The sequence below is a fragment of the Grampus griseus genome (assembly GCF_964374135.1).
Source record: "Grampus griseus genome assembly, chromosome: 5".
NCBI lineage: Eukaryota > Metazoa > Chordata > Mammalia > Artiodactyla > Delphinidae > Grampus > Grampus griseus.
The window spans coordinates 140936524-140962710 of record NC_138998.1 but is presented as its reverse complement, the minus strand read 5'-3'; the positions used below and the strand labels follow the sequence as shown (position 1 = coordinate 140962710).

Here is a 26187-nt window from a genome sequence, read left to right as displayed (position 1 = left end):
ACCAGTCAGATTGGGTTCCAGCCTGCTATGGACTGAATATTTGTGCCCCCGTCCCCCAACCAGAAAACCCCCAATGTGACAGTATTTGGAGGTGGGGCCTTTGGGAGGTGATGAGGTCATGAAGGTGGAGCCCTCGTCGTGGGGTTAGTGCCCTTATAAGAAGAGACACAAGTGAGCTTGTCCCCTGCTCCTTCCCCCAACGTCTACAAGCCAGGAAGAGAGGCCTCACCAGGCTGATCTTGCGCTTCTAGTCTCCAGAACTATGAGAAATAAATGTTTGTTGTTTAAGCCGAGCCCCTACTCTTGTTAAAGAAAATTATTCTGACACCTGTAAAAAGGGTAAAGAAGACGTTATTTGAGACTGTTGCAATAGGAGAGAGAGATGGGGCTCAACTCCAAGTACAAGGAGGAAGCCGGGGATCTGCTGCCAAAGAGCAGAGTGAGGACTCAGTGGATGGAAAACTACTAGGAGACATCAAGGCAAGGAGATTCCTTTTTTTTTTTTTTTTTTAATTTATTTTTGGCTGCGTTGGGTCTTCGTTGCTGCACACGGGCTTTCTCTAGTTGTAGCTAACGGGGGCTACTCTTCGTTGCAGTGTGCGGGCTTCTTATTGCAGTGGCTTCTCTTGTTGCGGAGCATGGGCTCTAGGCACACGGCTTCAGTAGTTGCAGCACGCAGGCTCAGTAGTTGTGGCACACGGGCTTAGTTGCTTCACGGCATGTGGGATCTTCCAGGACCAGGGATCGAACCTGTGTCCCCTGCACTGGCAGGCGGATTCTTAACCACTGCGCCACCAGGGAAGCCCTAAGGTGGGGAGATTCTTGATAGACAGACCTTGTAGAGTTCTTGCTAAAGGCAGGCCAGGGACTTCTACATCAAAAGGGGGGGACCTTGATCGAATGTCAAGGGAGACCAGATATGGGGTGGGGCAGTCTCTCTAAACTGACTTAGCAGGATTCCTGCTAAAAGTGGCCTAGGCAGGCCCAAAACAAGGTGTTGGGGGGATGCTAGTGGAGAAGAGGGCTCAGAGGAGCCTGACCAAGGTTTGGTCAAGGAGTCTTAGTTACCCTAAAGGCCTCTTTTTCACTTAATCACCTCTTCAAAGACCTTATGCACAAATATAGTTACATTCTTAAGTGTGTGTTGGGGGGCGGCACTTGACATATGAACTTGGGGAGGTCACAGTTCAGCCCATAACAAGGACACATTGTGCAAGCAGATAGGGTAGGGGGTCCCTGGAGAAAGAGAACCAGGCATGGCCTTCTCAACACAAGAGAAGCCATTTTTGGCCTAAGCCACTTTGTTTTTTTCTGTTTGTTTGTTTTTGCTTTTGTTTTAAAATTGTATTTTATTTATTTTTTGGCTGCATTGGGTCTTCATTGCTGCGCATGGGCTTTCTCTAGTTGTGGCGAGCGGGGGCTACTCTTCATTGCAGTGCGCAGGCTTCTCATTGTGGCGGCTTCTCTTGTTGCTGAGTGCAGGCTCTAGGTGCTCAGGCTTCAGTAGTTGCGGCACACGGGCTCGGTAGTTGCAGCGCGCAGGCTGTAGGGCACACGTACTTCAGTAGTTGTGGCGTACAGGCTCAGTAGTTGTGGCTCGCAGGCTCTAGAGTGCAGGCTCAGTAGTTGTGACGCACAGGCTTAGTTGCTCCGTGGCACGTGGAACCTTCCCGGACCAGGGATCGAACCCATGTCTCCTGCATTAGCAGGCAGATTCTCAACCACTGTGCCACCCAAGAAGTCCCCTAAGCCACTTTGTGATCTAAGCTTGGCCACAGTGCTTGCCCTTAAACTGGTCTCAGTAATTAATGATCTTTGGGGAAGTGAGGGAATGCAGGAACACAGGAAAATCAGTAAAGAAACAATAGTTCAGACGCTGACTTAGCACCACTGCTGTGGTCTCCATCCAGAGTGCATCCCCTGGGTGGAATCAGACCAAACCAAGGACATTCTACAAAATCCCTGGCTTGTACACTTCAAAAATGTCAGTGTCCTGGGGATTCCCTGGCCGTCCAGTAGTTAGGACTCCACGCTTTCACTGTTCAATCCCTGGTCAGGGAACTAAGATCCCACAAGCCACACAGCACAGCCAAAATAAAAAAGGGAGGGAGGAAGGAAGGAAGAAAAAATGTCACTGTCTTAATACAAAGAATAGCTAAAGAGACTGAGCCACTGAATGTGGCATGTGGTCAGGGACTGGCTATGCAGGACACTGTGGGAATGATTGGCCAACTGAGGAAGGTCTGTTGGTTAGATCATAGTTTTGTATCAACGTTAACTTTTTGTTTTTTAAAGTCTTTAATTTTTTCAAAGCAGTTTTAGCTTAACTTCTTGATTTTGACAGTTGAAATATGGTTATAGGAAACAATTCTTTGTTTCTGGGAAATACACATTGAAGTAGTTGGGGGTAAAGGGACATTATATCTCCAACTTACTCTCAACCGTTCAGAAAAAACAGATAGATAGATGGTAGATAAATTGATGACAAAGACTTACATACATACTTTATATGTAAGAATCTAAGGGAGACACAGAGAGAGAAGTGTAAAGCAAACATAATAAAAATTTAACATTTGGAAAATCTGGATGAAGGGCACCTGGAAATTCTTTATAGTATTTTACTATATACTATACCACTATAGTATGTACTATACTATAGTGTGTGTGTATATATATATATATATATAGTATATATATATACTATATACTATACCACTTTTCTGACATTCTAAAATTACATTAAAATTTTTTTTTAAATTTTTATGCTTGCCCTTTAAAACAACACAAGTTCATTGTCTCTCACAGCTCTGGAGGCCAGAAGTCCAAAATCACGGCGCCGCAGGGCCGTGCTCCCTCTGAGGCTCTGGCGGGGGTCATTCCTGCCTCTCCAGCTCCTGTTGCTTGCGTGTTCTTGTCTTGTGCCTGGATGACTCCAGTCTCTGCCTCTGTCTTCACATGGCCATCTCCCCTCTGTGGGTCTGTGTCCAAATTTCCCTCTTGTAAGGACACCAGTCGTACTGGATTTAGAGCTCCCCTCTTTATTCACTATGACCTCATCTTAAGTTGATTATATCCTCAAAGACCCTATTTCCAAGTAAGATCACACTCAAAGATTCAGGGGTTAGTAAAAGTTTAACATCTGGGAATCTTTGAGTATCTGGGAATTCTTATACTATTCCCGCCACTTTTGTGGCAGTCTGAAATTATGCCAAGATAACATAATTCGGAGCGTAATTTAAAACTCCCCACTGGAAACCCTCCCAAGCGCCCCAGGTCTTTGAGGCTAAAGTCCAGATCGTGGCCTGGACTCCGCCTCCCCTCCCACCTCTGACCGCACCTGCTTCTGCTCTGGCCACAGTGACCTTCCCTGCTTCCCCAGACACCCTGCTTTCTTCCTGCCCCAGGCCTTTGCACTGGCTAACTTCAGCCGGGGACATCCTTCTCCAGGACAAGATGTGGTGCCTAAGCTCTCTGCTCTAGGGTCACCTGTCCACAGAGACTTCTGACCACCTGATCTGGGACTCTGCCGCTCCTGTCTTTCTCCATTCCCCTCTGTATCATTCTTTATTATCAGTGTCATTAGTGGAAGTTTTTTTATGAAGTGATGTCTGTTGAGCCCCCTCCCCTAGAACAGCAACCCCACAGGCACAGAGGCCATTTGTCTCAGCCTGCTCTGTTTCCCATGCAGCGCTGGGAGCAATGCGGGCACGTGGCCAGCGCACTAAACAGTTGGGTGCTGGGCCAAGTAACTCCATCCTGTGTGTCTGCCCAAGCCTGGCGGCTCCACCTTTCACTTAGTCACTACGGTGCAGGAGAAACTCAAGGGTCAGGGATTCTCCATTCAGCTCGGAACCTCAAGAGGCAGGCAGGCTCTTTAAAAGTCGAGAGCACCCAGTCTGGAATATTGTTATTAGCGGTCGCCTTCCCAGCGACCAGGGCCATCCTGGCCGTCAGCCTTTGGCGCCTTAGGCGCCCGTGAGAGCCTGCCGGCAGCCCGGCTCCCAGCGGCTTTGTGGCTTCTGGCCATGTCCACGTGCGCTCAGCTTCCCTCCCGGGCTGGGCAGACAGAGGGGCTCGGCCGGCGAAGCACTGTGTATGCTGGGCCCTTGGACCGTGAGGGGCAGGAAATAAGTCGGGACAAACCCGCCGTGGTGGATCCGAAGCCCAGGTGCAGAGCGCCTACTGTCTGCGCGCTGGGTCCGCCCGCAGCTTTCAGCCCCCTGGGGTCCCGCGACCAGACAGAACCGTGTCCGGTGGTCGCGGGACCGGGCCAGCGTGAGGGGACCTAGCAGTTGGGATGCGTGCTGAGGCTCATCCTCAGGGCCTTCCAAGTCCTTCTTCTCTCCAGACCGCACGTTTTTAACTCATCAATCAATATTTATTTATTACACTCCCGCAGAGCAAGGATTTACCCAAGTAAAACAGAATCGGGACATTGGGTACAGTGTTCGCACACCCCTGGATGCGGGGTTCGGGTTGGGGTCCCGGGGCGGGAGGTGGGGAGAGGGTAGGGGTAGGCGGAGCGTGCTGGGGTCCCGGGAGTGAGGGGAGAAGAGGGGACAGAGGCCAACGGCCCACGGCTGCGTCAAAAGAGAGTAGGTGATGGGGGTGGGGTCTTGACCCAAGGTGCGGCAGTGGGGGAGGGGTGGGGGCGTGGCGGGTGGGCGTGGCGAGAGGCGGGTACGAGAGAGGTGGTGGCCGCGCGATCCGCAACCCGGGATTGGCCGGAAGCCGGCCCCCGCCCCTTCCTCTCGGCCAATCGCCTTCCTTCCACTCTGGCCGCCCGGTCCCCGGGGTGCCACCCAGCCCCGGGGTCGCGCTTTCCGGGTCACCGCTCGCCGCTCCCGGACGCGCCCAGCCCGCCGCTTTTTCCCGGTCTCGGTCCAGGTGAGCACTAGCCGGACCGTGACTCGCTCCACCCCTAGGCGGAGGGATCTGGCCGGGGTCTGGGACGGGGTCCTCGCCTCGGCAACCGCTGGGCCGGTGTTGCATCATCTACATCTGCCAGCCGCGGAGCTGGCCACGCGACCCCCGCGTCCAGGACCCTCCCCTTATCGCGAGTCCACACTGTCTTGAAGCTGGGGGTTCCGCGCCCACGTGGCCCAGGGCCTTCACTCCAACTCCTGCGGCTGCGGAGGGGACGGCAGGGGGCGCGAGCCGGGGGGCGTCGAGCTGAGACTTTCGGAAGATGCGCTCTAATGGTGGCATCATTGATTTTTCGCTGCATTTTGGATGGGAAATGGTTGTCTCGAAAATTGCTCTTTTCTGCCAGTTCTGTGGAGTGGGCGGGGGGGGGGCGGGGTGTAAAATATTGATGTAGTTGCGTAGGCTGCGCGGGAGGTGGCTGCCCGCGGTGGGAGGGAGCGCAGGGCAAACAGGGCCCTGCCTCCAGCACGTACTAAGGGGATGGGGGAGGGTGAGACCCTGAGACCCCCACTTCGAGCCCTAGGCTAGGCGGATGGCTGAGCCGGAGAATGGGGAGTGGTAGTGGGGAAGGAGCGGGAGCGCAAAACTTAGCCTCCCAAGAGTTACCTGGGGGTGTTTATCCCAAACGGTATCCCCAAAGGCCAGGTGACCGGGCGGTCTCCAGATCCTCTGTAGCGTCTCAATTACCCGCCTGAAAAGTCTCCCTTTGAAACGGGAGTTTACTACCTTCCGCACCCTTGGCCCTAACTGGCCCCCTTTGGCCGACTGGTGCGCGCGTGCAGGGCGCTGGGGGGCGCGGGGGGCGTGACCCCAGGAGGGTCTTGGGGTTTGGAGTGCGGCAGGAGCCAACAGGACCGCGTCAGGGGAGCCCGCCTTCCCAGCACGCACGTGCGTCGGCGCGCAGGGCGCTGTGCCCGCGGGGAGCTGTGCCCGCTGGGAGCTGAGACGGGCTGCACTGGACTGAATCCGCGGGTTCGAACCCGGGTCGCCCAGCGAGGGTCCCGCCGAGTGCCTGTGGGTTCCACGGAGGCTCTGTCGGTCTCGATTTGAGTTCCAGCAGCCCCTTACCTTTCGGGAGGTCGCTACAGGCGAGGCAAGTCGCCACATAGGAGGCGCAGGGCTGCCTGCGTCTGCGTGGCAGGTCTGCGGGGTGTTCTGGCCAGGGGGCTGCCGGCCTGTCGGCCTCTGATGGGGAGAGAGGTATACGACAGGGGCGCTTCTGCACGACGGAAGAACCACCTACCCGTGGGCGCACCGCGGAGCGAAGGCAGTGTTCCGCTTACCTCGGGGGCTTTTTAAAAGGTGGAAGAAGGACGCGGGGACGTCCCTCCGTGGTTTCACGAGGGGAACTGAACGCCTGAAAAAGTACTTGCTGATCCAAAGACTTGAAGGAACCTCTGCTCTAGGCACGTTTGGGGGCAGATCGGCTGGGAGGCTGGTTTCTCCCGGAAAGCCGTGCGCCGCGGGCCTCGTGGATTTGAAACGGATGTGATTGCCAAGAGTGGGGGTCTCCGCTTCCCCGGCGCGCAGGCTCCGGCCTGGGCATCTGGGGCGACCTGCTGGGCGCTGGTCTGCACCTGGCCCTGCGCTGGGAGACAGGGAACCAGCTGGGGCGGCCTCTGCCCTTGCTGATGGTGGCGGTACCTAGATGGGGCCGCTCCCGAGGAGAAATCCAGCGGGTCCACGAGCCTCCATGTGCACCTCCAAGTGAGGGGCCCTTTGCACCTTCAGCCCAGTTCCGCCTGGGCCACCGAAGCTTTTCACAGCAAACTGCCTGCCGAAATGTCCTGGGGAGCAGAGGGGCAAGGCTGGGGGCTGGAGGAGTGGTGAGGGCTGCATTCAGAGGTCACCCCGAGCCACATCCCCTACCTTGAGCTCCTCGCAGGGGCCTTCCAGACCCACAGGGCTCCAGAGACTTGGGGTGGGGGGAGCTTTAGGTTTACAGAAAAGTTGAGGAGAGAGCAGAGTTCTCACGTACCTCCCCCCTCACACTCACGGTTCCCCCTATTATTACCATCTTACGATTTTTACAATGAATGAACATTATGGTTAACGAAAGTCCCTACTTATTCAGATTTCCTTAGTTTCCCCTAATACCCTTTTCTGTTCTGGGATTCCATCCAAGACACCTCATTCAATTTACGGAACTCCTTACGGAGTTGGAGCCGTGGTGAGTGTTCGGTCATCAGCCTGGTGAGTGATGGCTCCGCGCCGGCCGTGGACCGGTCCTCTGTTCAGTGTGGGAAATCACAGGGCGGCAGCCGAGCGGCTGAGCTCAGTCCTGGTTTCTGAAGATGAGAGGTGGGCGTTTGCTCATCGTCACCAGAAGGAGCTGGGCAGGGCTGCAGCCTCTTTGAGTGTGCCCATTCCCTTTCCTTTCTTTCTTTCTTTTTTTTTTTTTTGTCATCTATTTTAAGGTTCCATGAGATTTTTAATTGATAAAATACATGTAATATACTGTTTAACTATTCATAAGTTTCTGAATTCAGTAGCAATGCACACATTCACAATGTTGTGCACTATTATCTGTACCCCAAACTTTTTCATCATAACTCTGTACCCATTAAACAGTGACTCCCCTCCCCCTGCCCCTGGGAATCTCTATTCCACTTCATGTCTCTCTGATTTGCCTATTCTAGGTACCTCATATAGGTGGAGTCATGCAATATTCTTCTGGCTTATTTGACTTCGCAGAATGTTTCATTCCTTCTTTTTTAGGGTAAAAATATATTTATTAACATCTTCATCTTCCTCTTGTTATTTCCATCATATAAATGTAGTCTTTTAAAATATATATATTTATTTACTTGTCTGCTCCGGGTCTTAGTTGCAGCATGCGGGATCTTCACTATGGAATGCGGGATCTAGTTCCCTGACCAGGTATCGAACCTGGGCCCCCTGCATTGGAAGCGCGGAGTCTTAACCCCTGGACCACCAGGGGAGCCCCTAAATGTAGTCTTTCTCAAACAACTTTATTGAGATCTCTTTGATATATAAAAGTCATATATATATTTAAGGTGTACAACGTGATGTTTTGATTTATGTATACATTACAAAAAGACAGCACAATCAGGCTATCAAGATGAATACACTCATCACCTCTACATAGTTGCTGTGTGTGTGTGTGTCTGTGTGCGTGTGCATGCGCTCACATGTTGAGAAGATTTTAAAACTTCATTGTTTTTTCATGGCCAAATACTCTTCCACTGTGTGGGGAAACCACATTCTGTTTATACATTCATCCGCTGACAGACACTTGGTTTGTTTCCAGGTTTTTGCTATTGTGAATAGTGCCGTTATGAATGCGGCGGGCACATACTGTATGTTTCCATTTTCTTTGGCTATATGCGTAGGGGTGGAGTTGCCGGGTCACACGGTAGTTGTGTGCTTAACCCTTTGAGAAGCTGCCCAGCTGTTGTCCACAGCTGGTGCCTGCGTAGTTATGCCTTTTCCTGCCGAGCTACTTCAGTGAATGGAGCTCCACGCCCAGTGGGGGCCGGGCGCGCAGGATTCCCAGGACAGGCAACAGAGAAGCAGGCCCTTCTGCAGGTGTTTGGAAACTGCCCGAACTGACGGCATCTCTTCCCCTTGCCTTTGACAGATCCCACCATGCCTTCTGAGACACCCCAAGCAGAAGAGAGGTCTGCAGGGTGCCCCCACCTCTCAGGGGCACACCTGGGGAAAGGAAGCCTGGAAAAGGAGCCTCCGGGAGACAAGGAGGTCCTGTGGATCCGTCCCGATGCCCCGAGCAGGTGCTCCTGGCAGCTGGGCAGGCCTGCCACCAACTCTCCACATCGCCACACTGCTCTGTGAGTCCCCTTTATGACCATAAGATGGGGGAAGAGTTTGCTACCTGAAGCCAGGTCGCCACAGGGACCTGGGGTGTGAACCACCACCCCACCACCCCCGTCCCTTGTGGTCGCTCTGGATGGATGGTGAGCTGGGGTGGGAGGTGTTTTATAGCTGAGTCCCCCAAGGCTCAGAGAGGCCAAGGCTCGTTTGTGCTGTAGAGCAGCACCTAGTTCAGTGCCTCCCAAGAGCGGATGCTCAATAAATAAAGGGATGTGCCCAGGTCCCACGCTCTGAGTGACAGGTGGGGGGGGAGGTTTCTGATCCAGATCTGTCCGGTTGCACACTCTTGTAGTTAGGATCATGCCTGCCCTTCTCTGCTCAACTCCAGGCTGTGAGATATTTCTCTGTAGTAGGGTCTTTGTGGTTGGACTGAGACTGTTGGATGAATAAACCGCGACTTTAAGCCCTCTCTTGGGTATTCACGTGTCTGCAATGATCTCATTATGAATAACTGCAGTGGAAAATGCAGTTCGTTTAGTCACAGCACCTACTATATGTGTGCCCTGTTCTAGGTGCACAATCAGATCAATCAGTGGGAAAGGAAAAAAAAAGGCAAAAATCCCTGAGCCATCATGAAACTCGAACTGAGTTCACTAAATCTTAGGATTATCTTTATTTCCTTAGTGTTCTCTCCCAGAAATACAACAAAGGAGTCGGAAGAACATGCCTTTTGGATGTTTGGTTCTTAGCCTTCACACACTGCTGTACCAACGTTTATGATTATTGATTTTCGATTCAGAACTGGGGAGGGGGAGGGGGAGGGGTGCTCTCCTCACTGGGGCCAATGGACCGAAGTAACATTTACAAACCCAGAAGCTCCCAGCGTTAAACATACCTCGATTCTGGGAGCTCAGGAGGCCAAGTTGGCCGCCGGCCATAGGGCATGAGCCCCTGCTTCCAGAACAAAGCAGGGGGTGAAATGGCTCCGTGAGCTTCTCACTGGGCCTGGGGTGGCTGGGACACCATCCTATCCAGGCTGCAACCTAGCATCCCACCTGCACTTCACGTGGTGGCCTGACCCTCCTAAAACGCCCTGGTGCGGTTGCTGTCCCATCCTGAAACTGCTTGTCCCAGTTCAGGTTATGAGGAGCTGGGCCCGGGCCTGAGGCTCTGGGGCTCACCCGCTGTCAGGACGCTGGACCCGGGTCCCTGGACGAGGCAGCCTAGGCAATCCCGGTGGTGAGAGCACAGGGGTGATGAGACGGGTGGCCTGGGGAGACCTCAGAGCCGGTACCTGGATGGGCAGGAGGTGCCAGCCCTGTGGGTATCTGGGGAAGGGGTTCCAGACGGTTCCCAGGTAGGGTGGGCTTAGAACGAGGAACAGAATGGGAGCAGCAGAGGGAGGGGAGGGGCTGCTGAGGGGAAGCAGAGCCAGGCGCCCTGCCAGGCGAGGGGGTTTCAGGTTATTCCAGGGGGCTGTAGGGCTCTGCTCCCGGAAGCCTGCTGGGCTGTCTCAGGGAAAGCAGCTGAGATAAGGTGTTAAATTCCCTCCCCAGGCCCGGCCGATCACCTCAGGCAAGCTTCCCAGGTGACTTTCTGCGCCCCCCCCACCCCCCCACCCCCCGGTGCTGAATCAGGAGCCCTGAGTTCTCCGCAGGGGCGGGCTGGGCCTCCCCGTTCTCAGGCCGCTACAACCTCTGCTGGGGGTGGATGACTCAGCCGCCCTCCAGTCCCTCCCAGGTATTTACCCCTCCTGCCCTGGCTTTAACTAGTTAATAAGTCAACCCCGAGGTCGCCCCTAGAGCCTGGTCTCCCTCCAAGTCTGGGGTCAGGAGCCCTTTGCCCCCGCCCGGCTCTCCCCTCACCCCAACTTCCGCACCTCTCTTGGCCAAGCCTGCCTCTGGGGGGGCTCGGGGCGTCCGTGCCACCTTGGAGGGTGCAGCTGGGCTCTGGCCAGGCCGTGTTGCTGCCCGTGTGGGCCCCGGGGTGGAAGGCGGCATTCCCGGGAAGCGGGGAGGAATGTACATGGTTAACGGGCCCCTGCAGTGGGGCCCGCGGCTCACGCAAGCGTGAGAGCCGTGGGGAGGGCACCTGAGAAATCCAGGGTGTAGGAAGCCTTTGAGTTTCTTGGAACTCACGTCAGTTTTGCATATTCCGGGATGAATAGTCGGTCCCTGAGGATGAGGATGGAGGCAACATCGTGGGGGCCACTCAGGAAACGCAGGTATCACAGCGTGCACAGCTGAGCAGCAGCTGAGCTGTCCCACACCTTCCTGTCACCTGTCACCGGCTGCTCAGCTGGAAGAACCACTGGGGGGGGGGCAGTCACTCGAATGTGAAGGGGGACAGCTGGTCCATGAGAAGCGAATCCCGTTCTGAGCCTGGAGGCCCACCTGGGAATTCGCCTGACCTTAGCCCCAAGGACAAGAGATGACCCGCCAGAGGCCTTTGTTCTTTGGTCTGAGTATCAGGCTTCCTGCCACCTGTGCCAGACACTCTGAGTGATGCCAGGTGCCTGGGTGGGCTCTTTGCAGTCACTGTCACTGTCACTGCCCGGTGGCCAGACCGTCTGAGGGAGGCTCTGTCCAGGGGTCCCCACCAGTTTTTTCATCGAAGAAAAGGAAGGGAGGTATCCCAGGAGGCAGGTGCTGAGGGGAGGAGATGAATTGAAGATCAAAAACCTAAAAAGATCAGGACTTCCCTGATGGTCCAGTGGCTATGACTCCGCCTTCCAATGCAGGGGGCGCGGGTTTGATCCCATATGCCAAAAGAAAAAAAACCTAAAAAGGTGGACCAGGACGTGATGTTTTGAAATCAGTGTTTGTTTGTTTTAACTTTTTTATTTGGAAATAACACTCAAATGAAGTTGCAAAAATCATACAGAGAGGTCGTGGGGACGTTCGCCCAGCTGCCCACTGATACCATCTGTTACCACAGCGCGTTTTCAAACCCCGGAAACGTTGGTGCAGCTGTTCACTAAACTGCATTCGTTTTCATAGGTTTTGAGGTGAACTTGCCTGTGCATATGTGTGTGACCTTTTAGCAAATGTGGATGCGTGTACTTGCCACCCAGTTCCTCATGAAAGGCAATTCTTGGCTTTACTTCTTGATTTATTTAAAAGAATGTGCTGGCGTGCCAAGGCTGGTACCATTTTGTTTTTCTGAGTAATCGTGGACTCCTCTGTTTTAGGGAGAAGTCTCCCAAAATCCTGCCAGACATCCTGAAGAAGATTGGGGATACCCCGATGGTGAGGATTAACAAGATTGGGAGGAACTTCGGCCTGAAGTGTGAGCTCCGTGAGTGCCGGCTTCCTGCGCGCGGCTCGCAGGCCGGGGGCGCGGGTGGGCCCCTCACACCCTGCGGGAGGGGTGTTCGACCACGTCAGGTGAGGTCGGGAAGCACCCAGGACAGGGCGGGCTGCTGGAGGGTGAGCGAGCCCTCACCGGAGTCGTGTAAAGGAGGCCGTGGCCTGTGAGCTGAGGCCTGGATTGTGGAGGGAAGCGTGTCCGGGCAGATGTCGGGGGCAGAACCCGAGCCGGGAAGGCGGTGCTCTAAGCCGGCAACTGCAGGAGCAGAGCGGCGCCGTTCTGTCTCGGACTCTCGTAGGGAGGGGCAGCCATGCCGTGGGTGGGGTGGGCTGACCTGAGAGCCGGGGCGGGTTTTGTGATGAGGGTCCCAGCCATCAGCCGGGCAGGAACTGGCTGCCCCGGTGCTCAGACAGACAGTTCGCGTCTCACTTAGGAGACAGAGTGGGCATTTGGGAGCTGCGTCTGGTACACGTGGGGATCACCTGAGAGTCTTATCCAAGTCCTATGGAGAAGGGACTTCTTTGCAGGAGGCTGTTTCCAGGAACACAAGAGGGTGGGGGCCTTTCTTCACCTCCACTGTTCTCCCAGCTCGGAGCCCAGGTAGATGTCAGCCTTGTCCCAGAGGAAGTGACAGGTGCAGAGGCCCTGGGGCGGACCAGGCCCGGTGCTGCTGGGGCAGAGAGAGCTGGGAAGGGGAGGGCGTGGGGGTCCTTGGGGGTCAACACCTCCTAGGGGAGGGACCGAGGCCACGTGGTCGATTCACCCCAGAGGCATCACCACCAGAGGCTTCCCGCGCATGCCTCTGGTGAAGAATTCTCTCATAAGCAACAAGCAGTACGCACTCCCAGGCGCTGCTGGGGGTGTATCAGAACAGCCCAGGAGAGCTATCTGCTCTGTGCTCCTCCATCAGATAACAGAGACCAGTAACTAGTACCCCGTAGGCATGGGCCTGCTGCGTGCGCGTCAACTTGGCAGGAGCCCCTGAAGCAGGTTTTACTGTGTCCATTTTACAGATGGAAAAACCAAGCCCCCGGTTGGTTACTTGGCTTGCCCATGGCTGATCAGCTTGAATCCCTGCGTCTCTGTTGGCTTTCCCAGGGGCTCATTAGAATTTTCTAACCAGTAATTCAAGTGTGTGACCTACAAGAGTCTGGGGTGCAGGGCTCCTCAGCGGTCAGACATTCAAGAGCCCCTCCTTCCCTGTCCCGGCAGGGGCCTCTCTGGGTCTTGTGGATTTCAGAAACCAGGACAAAGCAGGAGGAGCTTGTTTTGTGGGTGCTGCAGGCCGGCCTGGGCCTTCAGTCACATTTGGTGCCACTCTCCCCCTTTTACGAACACTGCATGTTTTTGAGAGGTGGGAGGGAGCCCTCCCCCAAGGAAAGAAGAGCAGAAGCAGAGGCTTAGGCACGGGAGAGGACGTCGTATCTGCTAGGTGGGGAAGATGGCGGGAGGCAGGTGTGGAAGGTGTGTGGGTCCTGGTCTGGGGGTGTGACGGGCGAGCTGTGGCTTCAGGACATCAGGTCGTCTGTCATGATCCGCTGGGTACGGCGGGGCTGTCTGCCCTGATTTAAGCCTGGCTCCAGTCGGCCACCCCCTGCACGCCCAGCAAGTCTCTTCGGGACTGTGCTGCGTCACGGGGGTGGCTCTGCTCCATCCATCCAGTTGGGGGGGCTCCTTAGGCTGCTCTGTCTCATGCACTTGGAGTTGCCACGTGGTCCATGGGGGGGTGGGACGGGCAGGTGGCAGAAGCTCCCGTGGGCAAGCACCCTCACCCACATCAGGTGTGGGAGGTGGCAATGGAAAGGCGATGATTTTCAGGACCACTGAAGCTTGTCCCTGCGTCCTGGGCGTATCGGCTGCTGGGGAGGGGACGGCACGGCAGGCATCCCTTAGCGGTCGGGGTCCTCTTCCTCTCTCATGATGCGTCTCTGGCTCCAGTGGCCAAGTGTGAGTTCTTCAATGCGGGCGGGAGCGTGAAGGACCGCATCAGCCTGCGAATGATTGAGGATGCTGAGCGCGAGGGGACCCTGAAGCCTGGGGACACCATCATCGAGCCGACGTCGGGGAACACAGGTGGGCGCTGCCACGGGCCAGAGCTCCCGGCCCGGGTGACCCGGGGCTGCACGTGCCGGTCTGTCCGGCGGCCCCTTCCCTTCCCTCCACGCACTTCGCTCGGCTCCTGATACCTGTGTGCAGGTGTGTGGCTGCGCCCAGCTTTCTCTGATATCTTGCCGTCCCAGCTGCACTGGTGATGTTGGAGTCTGTTATGTGGGCAACTACACCTTGTAGTAAAAATCTGTCCGAGTTTCCTTTGGCTGCGGTAATAAGTCCCACAGCCTAGGCGGCTTAATCAACAGACATTTATTATCTCGCAGTCTGGAGGCTGGACAACTGACATCAGGTGTCAGCAGGGCGGGTTCCTCCTGAGGCCTCTCTCCTGGGCATCTTCTCCCCGTGTCCTCACGTGCGTCCCTCTGTGTGTGTCTGTGTCCTGATCTCTTCTTATGAGGACACCAGACATACAGGGTTAGGGCCCACACCCATATGACCTCGTTTAACCTTAATCTCCTCTTCAAAGGCCCATCTCCAGTTAGAGTCACGTTCTGAGGGGGGTTGCAGGGTAGGACTTCAACAGATGAATTTTGGAGGGACACAGTTGAGTCCATAACACTCCACCCTCTGGCCCCCAGAATTCATGTCCTTCTCGAATGCAAAGTATATTCACCCCCATCCCGACAGCCCCCCAGAGTCTGAACCCGTTCCAGCACCGCCGTTAAGTCTCATCTAAGGATCACCTAAATCAGAGGCGGATGAGACCTGAGGCTCGATTCCTCCTGAAGCAAAGTTCCCCTCCGGCTGCGAACCTTCAAACCGGACAATTTATGTGTTTCCAAAGCACAGTGGCAGGCCAGGCACAGGACAGACATTTCCATCCAAACCCAGAAAGGGGTCGTGGGTCCCAAGCAGGTCCGAAGCCGAGTGGGGCAAACTCCAGGAGATCTTGAGGCTCCAGAGCCCTCCTCTCTGGCTCCGTGTTCTGTCTTCAGACTAACTGGGGTGGCCCCTCCCCTCAGCCCGGGGCAGCGGCCCTGACCCCTTTGGAACCAGGGAGGAGGCGTCCGGCCCGGGCCTGTGCCCCGGCCCCGTGGTGGGGCTGGGGACGGGAACACGCGGGCTCCACAACGTCTGCTGCTATCGTCACCTCCCAGGCGCCCAGTAAGAGCTGGAGGAATTGGGGTTCATGGTGGGCAGCCTGCTTTCTTCTCTGGGCGCACTTGCCTTTTTATCTCTGCCTCCGCATTCTCCTCTTATCCCCTCATTTGAGGGCAGAAGGGGATGACGTAGGGCATTTCTGCAGCGCCCTCTCCCCTGGGCCTTTGGGGCTGGAAGCGGGGTCTCGGGGGCACTGTGGCCCCCTCTCACTGCATGTGCTGTCCCCAGGGATCGGGCTGGCCCTGGCTGCCGCGGTGAAGGGCTACCATTGCATCATCGTGATGCCAGAGAAGATGAGTACTGAGAAGGTAGGCGGGCATCTCCCCGGCCCCTGCCCCTGCGCTGTAGGCCCGGTGGAGAGGTGAAGGCCACCACGTACCTCTGCAGGTGGACGTCCTGCGTGCCCTGGGGGCCGAGATCGTGAGGACACCCACCAACGCCAGATTCGACTCCCCTGAGTCACATGTGGGCGTGGCCTGGAGGCTGAGGAACGAGATCCCCAATTCTCACATCCTGGACCAGGTGAGGGCCGGGCCCTGGGGGCGACTGTGTGCCCAGAGGCTTGGGACCAAGTGGGGCCTTCCCTGGGGGATGTCTCCCGGGGGCTTGGGGGTGGTGTCACATCTGCAGCAGGAGCAGAGGCTGCAGAGGGACCGACGCGCTGGGACGCGGCCACTGGCCTCTCCCAGCCCAGCGTGTGGCCGGCAGGGTCGGCCAAGCCTTTGGCTCTGCTGTCTGTGTGCTGGCTTCGAGGGCTCAGCTCAGTGCGCTGGAACGCCCTTTGCAGAGGACCCGGGAAGCTCTCTACAGGCATAAAATACATGCAGACCTTTTGACTGGAAGCTCTTCTTTGTCACTCACTCCACGTCTGGGTTAATTCAGAAATCGCACCTTGTGGAGAGCTGGTTTTCGTGCTTGGTGTCTGTTGAGGTGCCCGGGCCATTCCCCGAGCTGCCGGCATCCTCTCTGGCTTTGCACTGAGCTGTTCGCCTGGTGCCCTGGGGCTGCTGCCGGCTCTGTGCCTCGACCTCAGCACGACTCCTTTGCTCTCTTTCCTTGCAGTACCGCAATGCCAGCAACCCTCTCGCTCACTACGACATCACGGCCGAGGAGATCCTGCAGCAGTGTGACGGTGTATACTTCTAACCCTGCTGTCCATCTTGACTGGGAGTGTACAAGTCACTGACCCGCTCCTTCGTAAACTCCTTTTAATCCTTCAAAACCCAGCTCCAATGTCCCTCTCCGTGAAGTGCTTTCCAGAACATTTCTCTCGAGCGGTTTCCTCCCTCTTGGACTTTGCCCGTGCCTCTGCTATAGCGCCAAACATACCATGTGGTTGTGTCTGCTTACCTAGCAGTCTTTCCTCCAGACCTGTAGGAGCTCCTGAGTGCAGGGCACAGGGGCGTCCCCGGCTGGTTCTGGGCTCACAGCTGGGGCTTCACGTTGCTGGACGGCACTTGGCCTCCAGTCCCAGCCTGGGCACTGAATTCAACATTGGGGTTTTCTCATCTGCAGAACTGGGGTGGTGACATCTGCAGTTAGCTTACTCTCTACAGACATGAGGCTGCTTGGAACCTCTCCGCACAGCTGGTGCCGAGGCCGAGGGGGTTGCGATGTTTTCTGACGGGCCGTTTCCCTAAGAGGTCTTCGGGAAGAGTTGCCGGGGGCTTGGCACCCCTGGCTTCCTGTTTGGAGCCTAGCGTTGGCTTAAGTGCCCTCGTTCCGTGCCCAGGAGCCGGGCAGCAAGGCCCAGGCATTTGCTCACCCAGGTCTTATGTGTGAGAATCCTCTCATTCGGTAAACACAGCCTTTCCGCCTCCGCACGGGTGCCCGCGCTGACTTGTCTGCAGGTGCCTGAGCTGGCCGCCGGGCACTGAGAGAGCCCAGACGACGTCTGAGCCAAGCTGAGCGGTTTATTCTGGTCCCTTTGATAGTTCAGTTCACTTATCCACGTCGTCTGAACCAAACAGCTTAAGGAAGCGTGAAGAGCCCCCCTGGGCTCAGCCCTCAGCCAGCTGGGGCCCACCTCATGCAGGAAGTCACCTCGTTCTCGATTCACGACAAACAGGGATTTCAGGGACTGGCGCGTTTAGCCTGAAACGGGGCTCCCTGGGGCTCTGTTCCTGTGACTGTGTCTCAGAGATGAAGGACTGTGATGAGAGGCTTTACATTTGAGAATAGGTTTGCTTTTGCCCTTTCTGATAACTTGCCTTCGTTGTGGTTGAGGACCTTCTTGCTTCTTATTAAGAGTGGAGGGCTGAGCAGAAACTAACACGCCATTGTAAAGCAATTATACTCCAGTAAAGATGCTTAAAAAACAAAAGAGTGGGGGTCGGCCGCTCCTGCCTGAGGATGTTCTCCCTGACATGCCTTCTCCCCTGTCAGGGAGGCTGGACATGCTGGTGGCGTCGGCGGGCACGGGGGGCACCATCACGGGCATCGCCAGGAAGCTGAAGGAGAAGTGCCCTGGATGCAAGGTGAGGGGCTGCGAGGGCGCCACCCTGCCCCGCCCGGGAGATGTGGGCCTGGACGTGTGCGCGTTTCCCACCTGCGGCCTGAACTGCAGCTGGAGGCTTAACTGTCGGGCTCCTTGGCCTTGGGCCCACAGAGTGGCCTCTGCTTTAGAGCCGGAAGTGCCCATTTCTGACACTTCTGCGTAGACGGCCTTGCATCTTATATAGGGGGTGGTGTACCTGTGCCTGCCCCGGGGATAAAGGACCCAGCAACCTGGACGCCCAGATGAGCTGGGGGTGGGAGAGTCCATTTGGGTGGCCTCCAAGGGTCATTCCAGAAGCCGAGAGCTCTCAGGTTCAGGTCCTACCGCTGCCCCACTGGGGCTCTGAGAGTAGGGGAGGGGCACCTGAGCCTGGGGAGGGGCTCAGAGAGACCCTCACTGGAGGTGCCAAGCGCACCCTTCCTCTCTGCCCATTTCTCCGCCATCCAGGAGAGGTCAGTCTTAGAAGCCCCCTCGCCCCAGGCTCCCGCTGTCCCGGGGCGTCTCCTGGGGCTGTCCTCGGGCACCCCGCGCAGGAGAAGCTTTCCAGGACGCCGCTTCCCCCAGCCTCGTGCTGCCCCTCGAGTGCCCTGAGCTGGACATTCATTTACCTTGCGATCTCCCAGCGCCCGGGCCTGGGTTTGTGGGTTTCGAGCCTCGTGCCCGAGGTCCGGGAACAGGGCCCGCGCCCGGATGACAGCCGGGTGCGTCCAGGTGAGACTTGAGCCCTAAGGCTGCCCACCCTGCAGATCATCGGGGTGGACCCCGAAGGCTCCATCCTCGCAGAGCCCGAGGAGCTGAACCAGACGGAGCAGACGGCCTACGAGGTGGAAGGGATCGGCTACGACTTCATCCCCACCGTGCTGGACCGGACGGTAGGCGGGGCGGCAGTGACAAGCCCCAACCTCAGGCCACAGCCTTGCCTAGCTGGGCACGGTGTGTGGGGGGGGGCGGGGCCTGGCTGAGCGGGAACAGAGACGCGAGCTCCGCGCTCCACGGGGCAGTAGTCTCGGGGGTCATGACGTGGTGACTCGCGGTACTTTACCTGACGAGCATGTACCACGGCCCTGTTGGGCAGACACAGAGGCCGTTGGGGGGTGGCAGGTGGCACAGACCACCCTGGCAGGGGGAGGGAGCCAGGTGGCCGGAGCGGGTAAGCAGGCCGACGTGGGAGAGCTAAGGACCCCAGAGAAGGCTCCTTTTAAGGACCCTAAAGGATGCTTCGGTCAGAGACCTAGACTAGAAGTGTGGCCCTCAGCGGGGCTGCTGGGCGGTTTTACTGGCCACGTGCACAGTGTGCTGGACCCGGGAGGAGGGGGTGGGGCGCGACCTAGGTCTGCAGATGCGAGTCCTGGATCCCAGACAAGGGGCTGGGCTGCATCCCTGGAGGGTCACGACCTCCTGGACCGAGGTCCTCTGTGAGGTTGCAACCTGGGCGGTGGTGCCCACGCCCACCACACCCCCACTGCCCGGCGCCCGGCGCTGCCCGGCCTGACCGCCTGCCCTCGGCCCCCCAGGTGGTGGACACGTGGTTCAAGAGCAACGACGAGGATGCCTTCGCCTTCGCGCGCATGCTGATCGCGCAGGAGGGGCTGCTGTGCGGTGAGTGGGGCGCCGGGCGCTCGGCCTCTGCCAGCTGCTGGGCCAGCGCCGGAAGGACACCCTCGCTCTGGGGCTGCCCGGCCCACCTGTACCCCATCTGCTGCAGGGCTTGGAGGTTCTGTGCGAGGAGGGTTTGGTCGTGACAGTCGGTGGTAACGAGGAGAATGTGGGTGGACAGTGAGAATCGGGGGTCCTCCCAGCACCCCGAGCCCGGTCCCTCCACCGAGGACCCCTCCAGAGCGTGTTGGGGCGTGCACACGCACTGGCACGCACACGCGCATCGCACGCCCCCGCCGGGTCTGACCCCGACCCTCCCGGCAGGCGGCAGTGCCGGCAGTGCCATGTCGGTGGCCGTGAAGGCCGCCCAGGAGCTCAGGGAGGAGCAGCGCTGCGTGGTGATCCTGCCGGACTCTGTGCGGAACTACATGTAAGGAGCAGTCCCTCCGGCCCCTCGGCTGCCCGCACTCCGCCCCCCAGGCGCCTGTGCCGGCTCTGCTGCCCACCAGGCCTCCCCGAGACGCGGCAGCAGGAGGGAGGCGGCATGGGGGTCTGTGAGGCCGCGGGGGACGCGGAGGAGGACGCAGCCGTCCTAAGAGCGCCTCCGCAACCCCCGCTGCAGGGAGCACCGGCTCTGCTGCTTCACTCACACTGCAGCCCCAACCTGGCGAGACCCAGGCTGGGCTCGGCAGCCCCGGGGACGGGCTGTGCGATGCCTGCCTGCTGGCCTCCGAGGCCCCTTCGAGCCCGATGGTGCTGAGTATCTGCACACCTGCCCAGGTGGCAGCTTGCAGCCTCCTGCTTCCAGTTCCCGTCCTCTGGGCCGATGGCGCCCGTCTGGGGCCACCGGCTGAAAGAGCCAGGGTTGCTGTGCGGGAACAAGGGCACGGGGAGCTAGAGACCTCCCCCACGGACCCGTGGGCTTCCTCCCTGGCCCAGGAGTGGCAGGTTACATACCTCGGGTGAGCTCCGCTGCCCCTGGTGGGCGCCCATTCCAGCAAGGGGTGAGGCACGTCTGGGTGTCCACTGCCAGGTTGCCCTGAGCATGGCCGTCCGCTCACACCGCACGGTGCGTGAGAACGGCCATCTCGCCGTGTGCTGGGCCAGCCTGCTGTGCGTGCGCACTCCTGCCTGTGTGTGTGAGAGAGAAATGGCGAGAGTGTGACTGAATGATCATGTCTCGGGCACACACGTCTAGGCTGGGGGGCTGGGGGTCCTCCCTGCTCCCCACTTTCTTGGTCCTCGTCTGCCTTTTTTTTTTTTCTAACATCTTTATCGGAGTATACTTGCTTCACAATCGTGTGTCACTTTCTGCTGTATCACAAAGTGAATCAGTTATACATATACATATGTTCCCATATCTCCTCCCTCTTGCGTCTCCCTCCCACCCTCCCTATCCCACCCCTCTAGGTGGTCACAGAGCACCGAGCTGATCTCGCTGTGCTATGCGGCTGCTTCCCACTAGCTAGCTACCTTACGTTTGGTAGTGTATATATGTCCATGCCTCTCTCTCGCTTTGTCACAGCTCACCCTTCCCCCTCCCCATATCCTCACGTCCATTCTCTATGTCTGCGTCTTTATTCCTGTCCTGCACCTAGGTCTTCAGAAACTTTTTTTTTTATTTTTAGATTCCATATATATGTGTTAGCATACGGTATTTGTTTCTCTCTTTCTGACTTACTTCACTCTGTATGACAGACTCTAAGTCCTTCCACCTCACTAAAACTAACTCAATTTCGTTTCTTTTTATGGCTGAGTAATATTCCACTGTATATATGTGCCACATCTTCTTTATCCATTCATCTGTCAGTGGACACTTACCATGTCCTGGTTATTGTAAATAGTGATGCAGTGAACATTGTGGTACATGACTCTTTGAATTATGGTTTTCTCAGGGTATATGCCCAGTAGTGGATTGCTGGGTCATATGGCAGTTCTATTTTTAGGTTTTTAAGGAACCTCCATACTGTTCTCCATAGTGGCTGTATCAATTTACATTCCCACCAACAGTGCAAGAGGGTTCCCTTTTCTCCACACCCTCTCCAGCATTTATTGTTTGTAGATTTTTTGATGATGACCATTCTGACCAGTGTGAGGTGATATTTAATTGTAGTTCTGATTTGCATTTCTCTAATGGTTAGTGACGTTGAGCCTCCTTTCATGTGTTTGTTGGCACTCTGTATATCTTTGGAGAAATGTCTGTTTAGATCTTCTGCCCATTTTTGGTTTGGGTTGTTTGTTTCTTTGATGTTGAGCTGCATGAGCTGCTTGTATATTTTGGAGATTAATCCTTTGTCAGTTGCTTAGTTTGCAAACATTTTCTCCCATTCTGAGGGTTGTCTTTTTGTCTTCTTTATGGTTTCCTTTGCTGTGCAAAAGCTTTTAAGTTTCATTAGGTCCCATTTGTTTATTTTTGTTTTTATTTCCATTTGTCTAGGAGGTGGGTCAAAAAGGATCTTGCTGTGACTTATATCATTGAGTCTTCTGCCTATGTTTTCCTCTAAGAGTTTTATAGTGTCTTGCCTTACATTTAGGCTTTAATCCATTTTGACTTTATTTTTGTATATGGTGTTAGGGAGTGTTCTAATTTCATTCTTTCACATGTAGTTGTCCAGTTTTCCCGGCACAACTTATTGAAGAGGCTGTCTTTTCTCCATTGTATATTCTTGCCTCCTTTATCAAGGATAAGGTGACCATGTGTGCGTGGGTTTATCTCTGGGCTTTCTGTCCTGTTCCATTGATCTGTATTTCTGTTTTTGTGCCAGTACCATACTGTCTTGATTACTGTAGCTTTGTAGTATAGTCTGAAATCAGGAAGCCTGATTCCTCCAGCTCCGTTTTTCTTTCTCAAGATTGCTTTGGCTATTCGGGGTCTTTTGAGTTTCCATACAAATTGTGAAATATTTTGTTCTAGTTCTGTGAAAAATGCCATTGGTAGTTTGATAGGGATTTCACTGAATCTGTAGATTGCTTTGGGTAGTAAAGTCATTTTCACAGTGTTCATTCTTTCAATCCAAGAATATGGTATATCTCCCCATCTGTTTTATCTTTAATTTCTTTCATCAGTGGCTTATAGTTTTCTGCATACAGGTCTTTTGTCTCCTTAGGTAGGTTTATTCCTAGGTATTTTATTCTTTTTGTTGCAATGGTAAACGAGAGTGTTTCCTTAGTTTCTCTTTCAGATTTTTCATCATTAGTGTATAGGAATGCAAGAGATTTCTGTGCATTAATTTTGTATCCTGCTACTTTACCAGATTCATTGATTAGCGCTAGTAGTTTTCTGGTAGCATCTTTAGGATACCCTATGTATAGTATCATGTCATCTGTAAACAGTGACAGTTTTACTTCCTCTTTTCTGATTTGGATTCCTTTTCTTTCTTTTTCGTCTCTGATTGCTGTGGCTAAAACTTCCAAAACTATGTTGAATAATAGTAGTGAGAGTGGGACAACCTTGTCTTCTTCCTGATCTTAGTGGAAATGGTTTCAGTTTTTCACCATTGAGAATGATGTTGGTGGTGGGTTTGTCATATATGGCCTTTATTATGTTGAGGTAAGTTCCCTCTGTGCCTACTTTCTGGAGAGTTTTTATCATATGTGGGTGTTGAATTTTGTCAAAAGCTTTTTCTGCATCTATTGAGATTTTCATATGGTTTTTATCCTTCAATTTGTTAATATGGTATATCACATGGTTTGATTTGCATATATTGAAGAATCCTTGCATCCCTGGGATAAACCCCACTTAATCATGGTGTATGATCCTTTTACTGTGCTGTTGGATTCTGTTTGCTAGTATTTTGTTGAGGATTTTTGCGTCTATGTTCATCAGTGATATTGGCCTGTAGTTTCCTTTCTTTGTGACATCTTTGTCTGGTTTTGGTATCAGGGTGATGGTGGCCTCGTAGAATGAGTTTGGGAGTGTTCTTCCCTCTGCTATATTTTGGAAGAGTTTGAGAAGGATAGATGTTAGCTCTTTTCTAAGTGTTTGATAGAATTTGCCTGTGAAGCCATCTGGTCCTGGGCTTTTGTTTGTTGGAAGGTTTTTAATCACAGTTTCAATTTCAGTGCTTGTGATTGGTCTGTTTATATTTTCTATTTCTTCCTGGTTCAGTCTTGGAAGGTTGTGCTTTTCTAAGAATTTGTCCATTTCTTCCAGGTTGTCCATTTTATTGGCATAGAGTTGCTTATAGTAATCTCTTATGATCCTTTGTATTTCTGCAATGTCAGTTGTTACTTCTCCTTTTTCGTTTCTAAGTCTGTTGATTTGAGTCTTCTCCCTTTTTTTTTCTTTATGTGTCTGGCTAATGGTTTAACAATTTTGTTTGTCTTCTCAAAGAACCACCTTTTAGTTTTATTGATCTTTGCTTCTTTCATTTCCTTCATTTCTTTTTCATTTATTTCTGATCTGATCTTTATGATTTCTTTCCTTCTGCTAACTTTGGGGGTTTTTTGTTCTTCCTTCTCTAATTGCTTTAGGTGTAAGGTTAGGTTGTTTATTTGAGATTTTTCTTGTTTCTTGAGGTAGGATTGTATTGCTATAAACTTCCCTCTTAGAACTGCTTTTGCTGCATCCCATAGGTTTTGTGTCATCGTGTTTTCATTGTCATTTGTTTCTAGGTATTTTTTGATTTCCTCTTCGATTTCTTCAGTGATCTCTTGGTTATTTAGTAGTATATTGTTTAGCCTCCATGTGTTTGTATTTTTTGCAGATTTTTTCCTGTAATTGATATCTAGTCTCATAGCGTTGTGGTCAGAAAAGATACTCGATACAATTTCAATTTTCTTAAATTTACTGAGGCTTGATTTGTGGCCCAAGATATGATCTATCCTGGAGAATGTTCCATGAACACTTGAGAAGAAAGACTATTCTGTTGTTTCTGGATGGAATGACCTATAAATATCAATTAAGCCCATTTTGTTTAATGTATCATTTAAAGCTTGTGTTTCCTTACTTATTTTCATTTTGGATGATCTGTCCATTGGTGAAAGTAGGGTGTTAAGTCCCCTACTATGATTGTGTTACTGTCGATTTCCCGTTTTATGGCTGTTAGCATTTGCCTTATGTATTGAGGTGCTCCTCTGTTGGGTGCATAAATATTTACAATTGTTATATCTTCTTCTTGGATTGATCCCTTGATCATTATGTAGTGTACTTCTTTGTCTCTTGTAATAGTCTTTAGTTTAAAGTCTATTTTGTCTGATATGAGAATTGCTACTCCAGCTTTCTTTTGATTTCCATTTGCATGGAATATCTTTTTCCATCCCCTCACTTTCAGTCTGTATGTGTCCCTGGGTCTGAAGTGGGTCTCTTGTAGACAGCCTATATATGGGTCTTGTTTTTGTATCCATTCAGCCAGTCTGTGTCTTTTGGTTGGAGCATTTAATCCATTTACATTTAAGGTAGTTATTGATATGTATGTTCCTATTACCATTTTCTTATTTGTTTTGGGTTTGTTATTGTAGGTCTTTTCCTTCTCTTGTGTTTTCTGCCTAAAGAAGCCCCTTTAGCGTTTGTTGTAAAGCTGGTTTGGTGGCGCTGAATTCTCTTAGCTTTTGCTTGTCTGTAAAGGTTTTAATGTCTCTGTCGAATCTGAATGAGATCCTTGCTGGGTAGAGTAATCTTGGTTGTAGGTTTTTTTCCCTTTCATCACTTTAAATATGTCCTGCCACTCTCTTCTGGCTTGCAGAGTTTCTGCTGAAAGATCAGCTGTTAACCTCATGAGGATTCCCTTGTATGTTATTTGTTACTTTTCCCTTGTTGCTTTCAATATTTTTTCTTTGTATTTAATTTTTGATAGTTTGATTCATATGTGTCTTGGCATGTTTCTCCTTGGATTTATCCTGTATGGGACTCTCTGCACTTCCTGGACTTGATTGACTATTTCCTTCCCCATATTAAGGAAGTTTTCAACTATAATCTCTTGAAATGTTTTCTCAGTCCCTTTCTTTTTCTCTTCTTCTTCTGGGATCCCTATAATTCGAATGTTGGCGCGTTTAATGTTTTCTCAGAAGTCTCTGAGGCTGTCCTCCATTCTTTTCATTATTATTTTTTTTATTTTTTTATTTTTTTGTGGTACATGGGCCTCTGACCGCCACAGCCCCTCCTGTTGTGGAGCAGAGGCTCTGGACGCACAGGCCCAGCGGCCATGGCCCACGGGCCCAGCCACTCCGCGGCATGTGGGCTCCTCCCGGACCGGGGCACAAACCCATGTCCCCTGCATCGGCAGGCGGACTCTCAACCACTGCGCCACAAGGGAAGCCCCATTCTTTTTTCTTTATTCTGCTCTGCAGTAGTTATTTCCACTATTTTATCTTCCAGGTCAATTATCCGTTCTTCTGCTTCAGTTATTCTGTTATTCAGTTATTGATTACTTCTAGAGAATTTTTAATTTCATTTATTGTGTTGTTTATCATTGTTTGCTCTTTAGTTCTTCTAGGTCCTTATTAATCATTTCTTGATTTTCTCCATTCTATTTCCAAGATTTTGGATCATCTCTACTATCATTATTCTGAATTCTTCTTCAGGTAGACTGCCTAGTTCCTCTTCGTTTGTTAGGTCTGGTGGGTTTTTACCTTGTTCCTTCATCTGCTGCGTATTTCTCTGTCTTCTCATTTTGCTTAACTTACTGTGTTTGGGGTCTCCTTTTCACAGGCTGCAGGTTTGTAGTTCCCGTTGTTTTTGGTGTCTGCCCCAGTAGGTAAGGTTGGTTCAGTGGGTTGTGTAGGCTTCCTGGTGGAGGGGACTGGTGCCTGTGTTCTGGTGGATGAGGCTGGATCTTGTCTTCTGGTGGGCAGGAGTGCCTCTGGTGGTGTGTTTCGGGGTGTCTGTTAACTTATGATTTTAGGCAGCCTCTCTG

The 26187-nt window shown here is 53.4% G+C and overlaps 1 protein-coding gene across 2 annotated transcripts in view; it reads left to right on the top strand.

Annotated features, from left to right (window-relative positions):
- Positions 1-4797: 4797 nt before the first annotated feature.
- The window catches only part of CBS (cystathionine beta-synthase), a 30442-nt gene continuing 9052 nt past the window's right edge, over positions 4798-26187 (top strand). The window contains exons 1-11 of one of the 2 annotated variants that reach the window (XM_082655126.1): positions 4798-4887; positions 8528-8735; positions 11909-12006; positions 13966-14100; positions 15469-15548; positions 15628-15762; positions 16303-16372; positions 17626-17717; positions 18484-18609; positions 19252-19336; positions 19658-19763. In XM_082655126.1, the coding sequence (XP_082511252.1) occupies positions 8536-8735; positions 11909-12006; positions 13966-14100; positions 15469-15548; positions 15628-15762; positions 16303-16372; positions 17626-17717; positions 18484-18609; positions 19252-19336; positions 19658-19763 (1127 nt within the window). In that variant the 5' untranslated portion in view covers positions 4798-4887; positions 8528-8535. Of the gene's footprint in view, positions 4888-8527; positions 8736-11908; positions 12016-13965; positions 14101-15468; positions 15549-15627; positions 15763-16302; positions 16373-17625; positions 17718-18483; positions 18610-19251; positions 19337-19657; positions 19764-26187 lie in introns of both variants that reach the window. The other variant, XM_082655125.1, reaches the window with a different exon arrangement.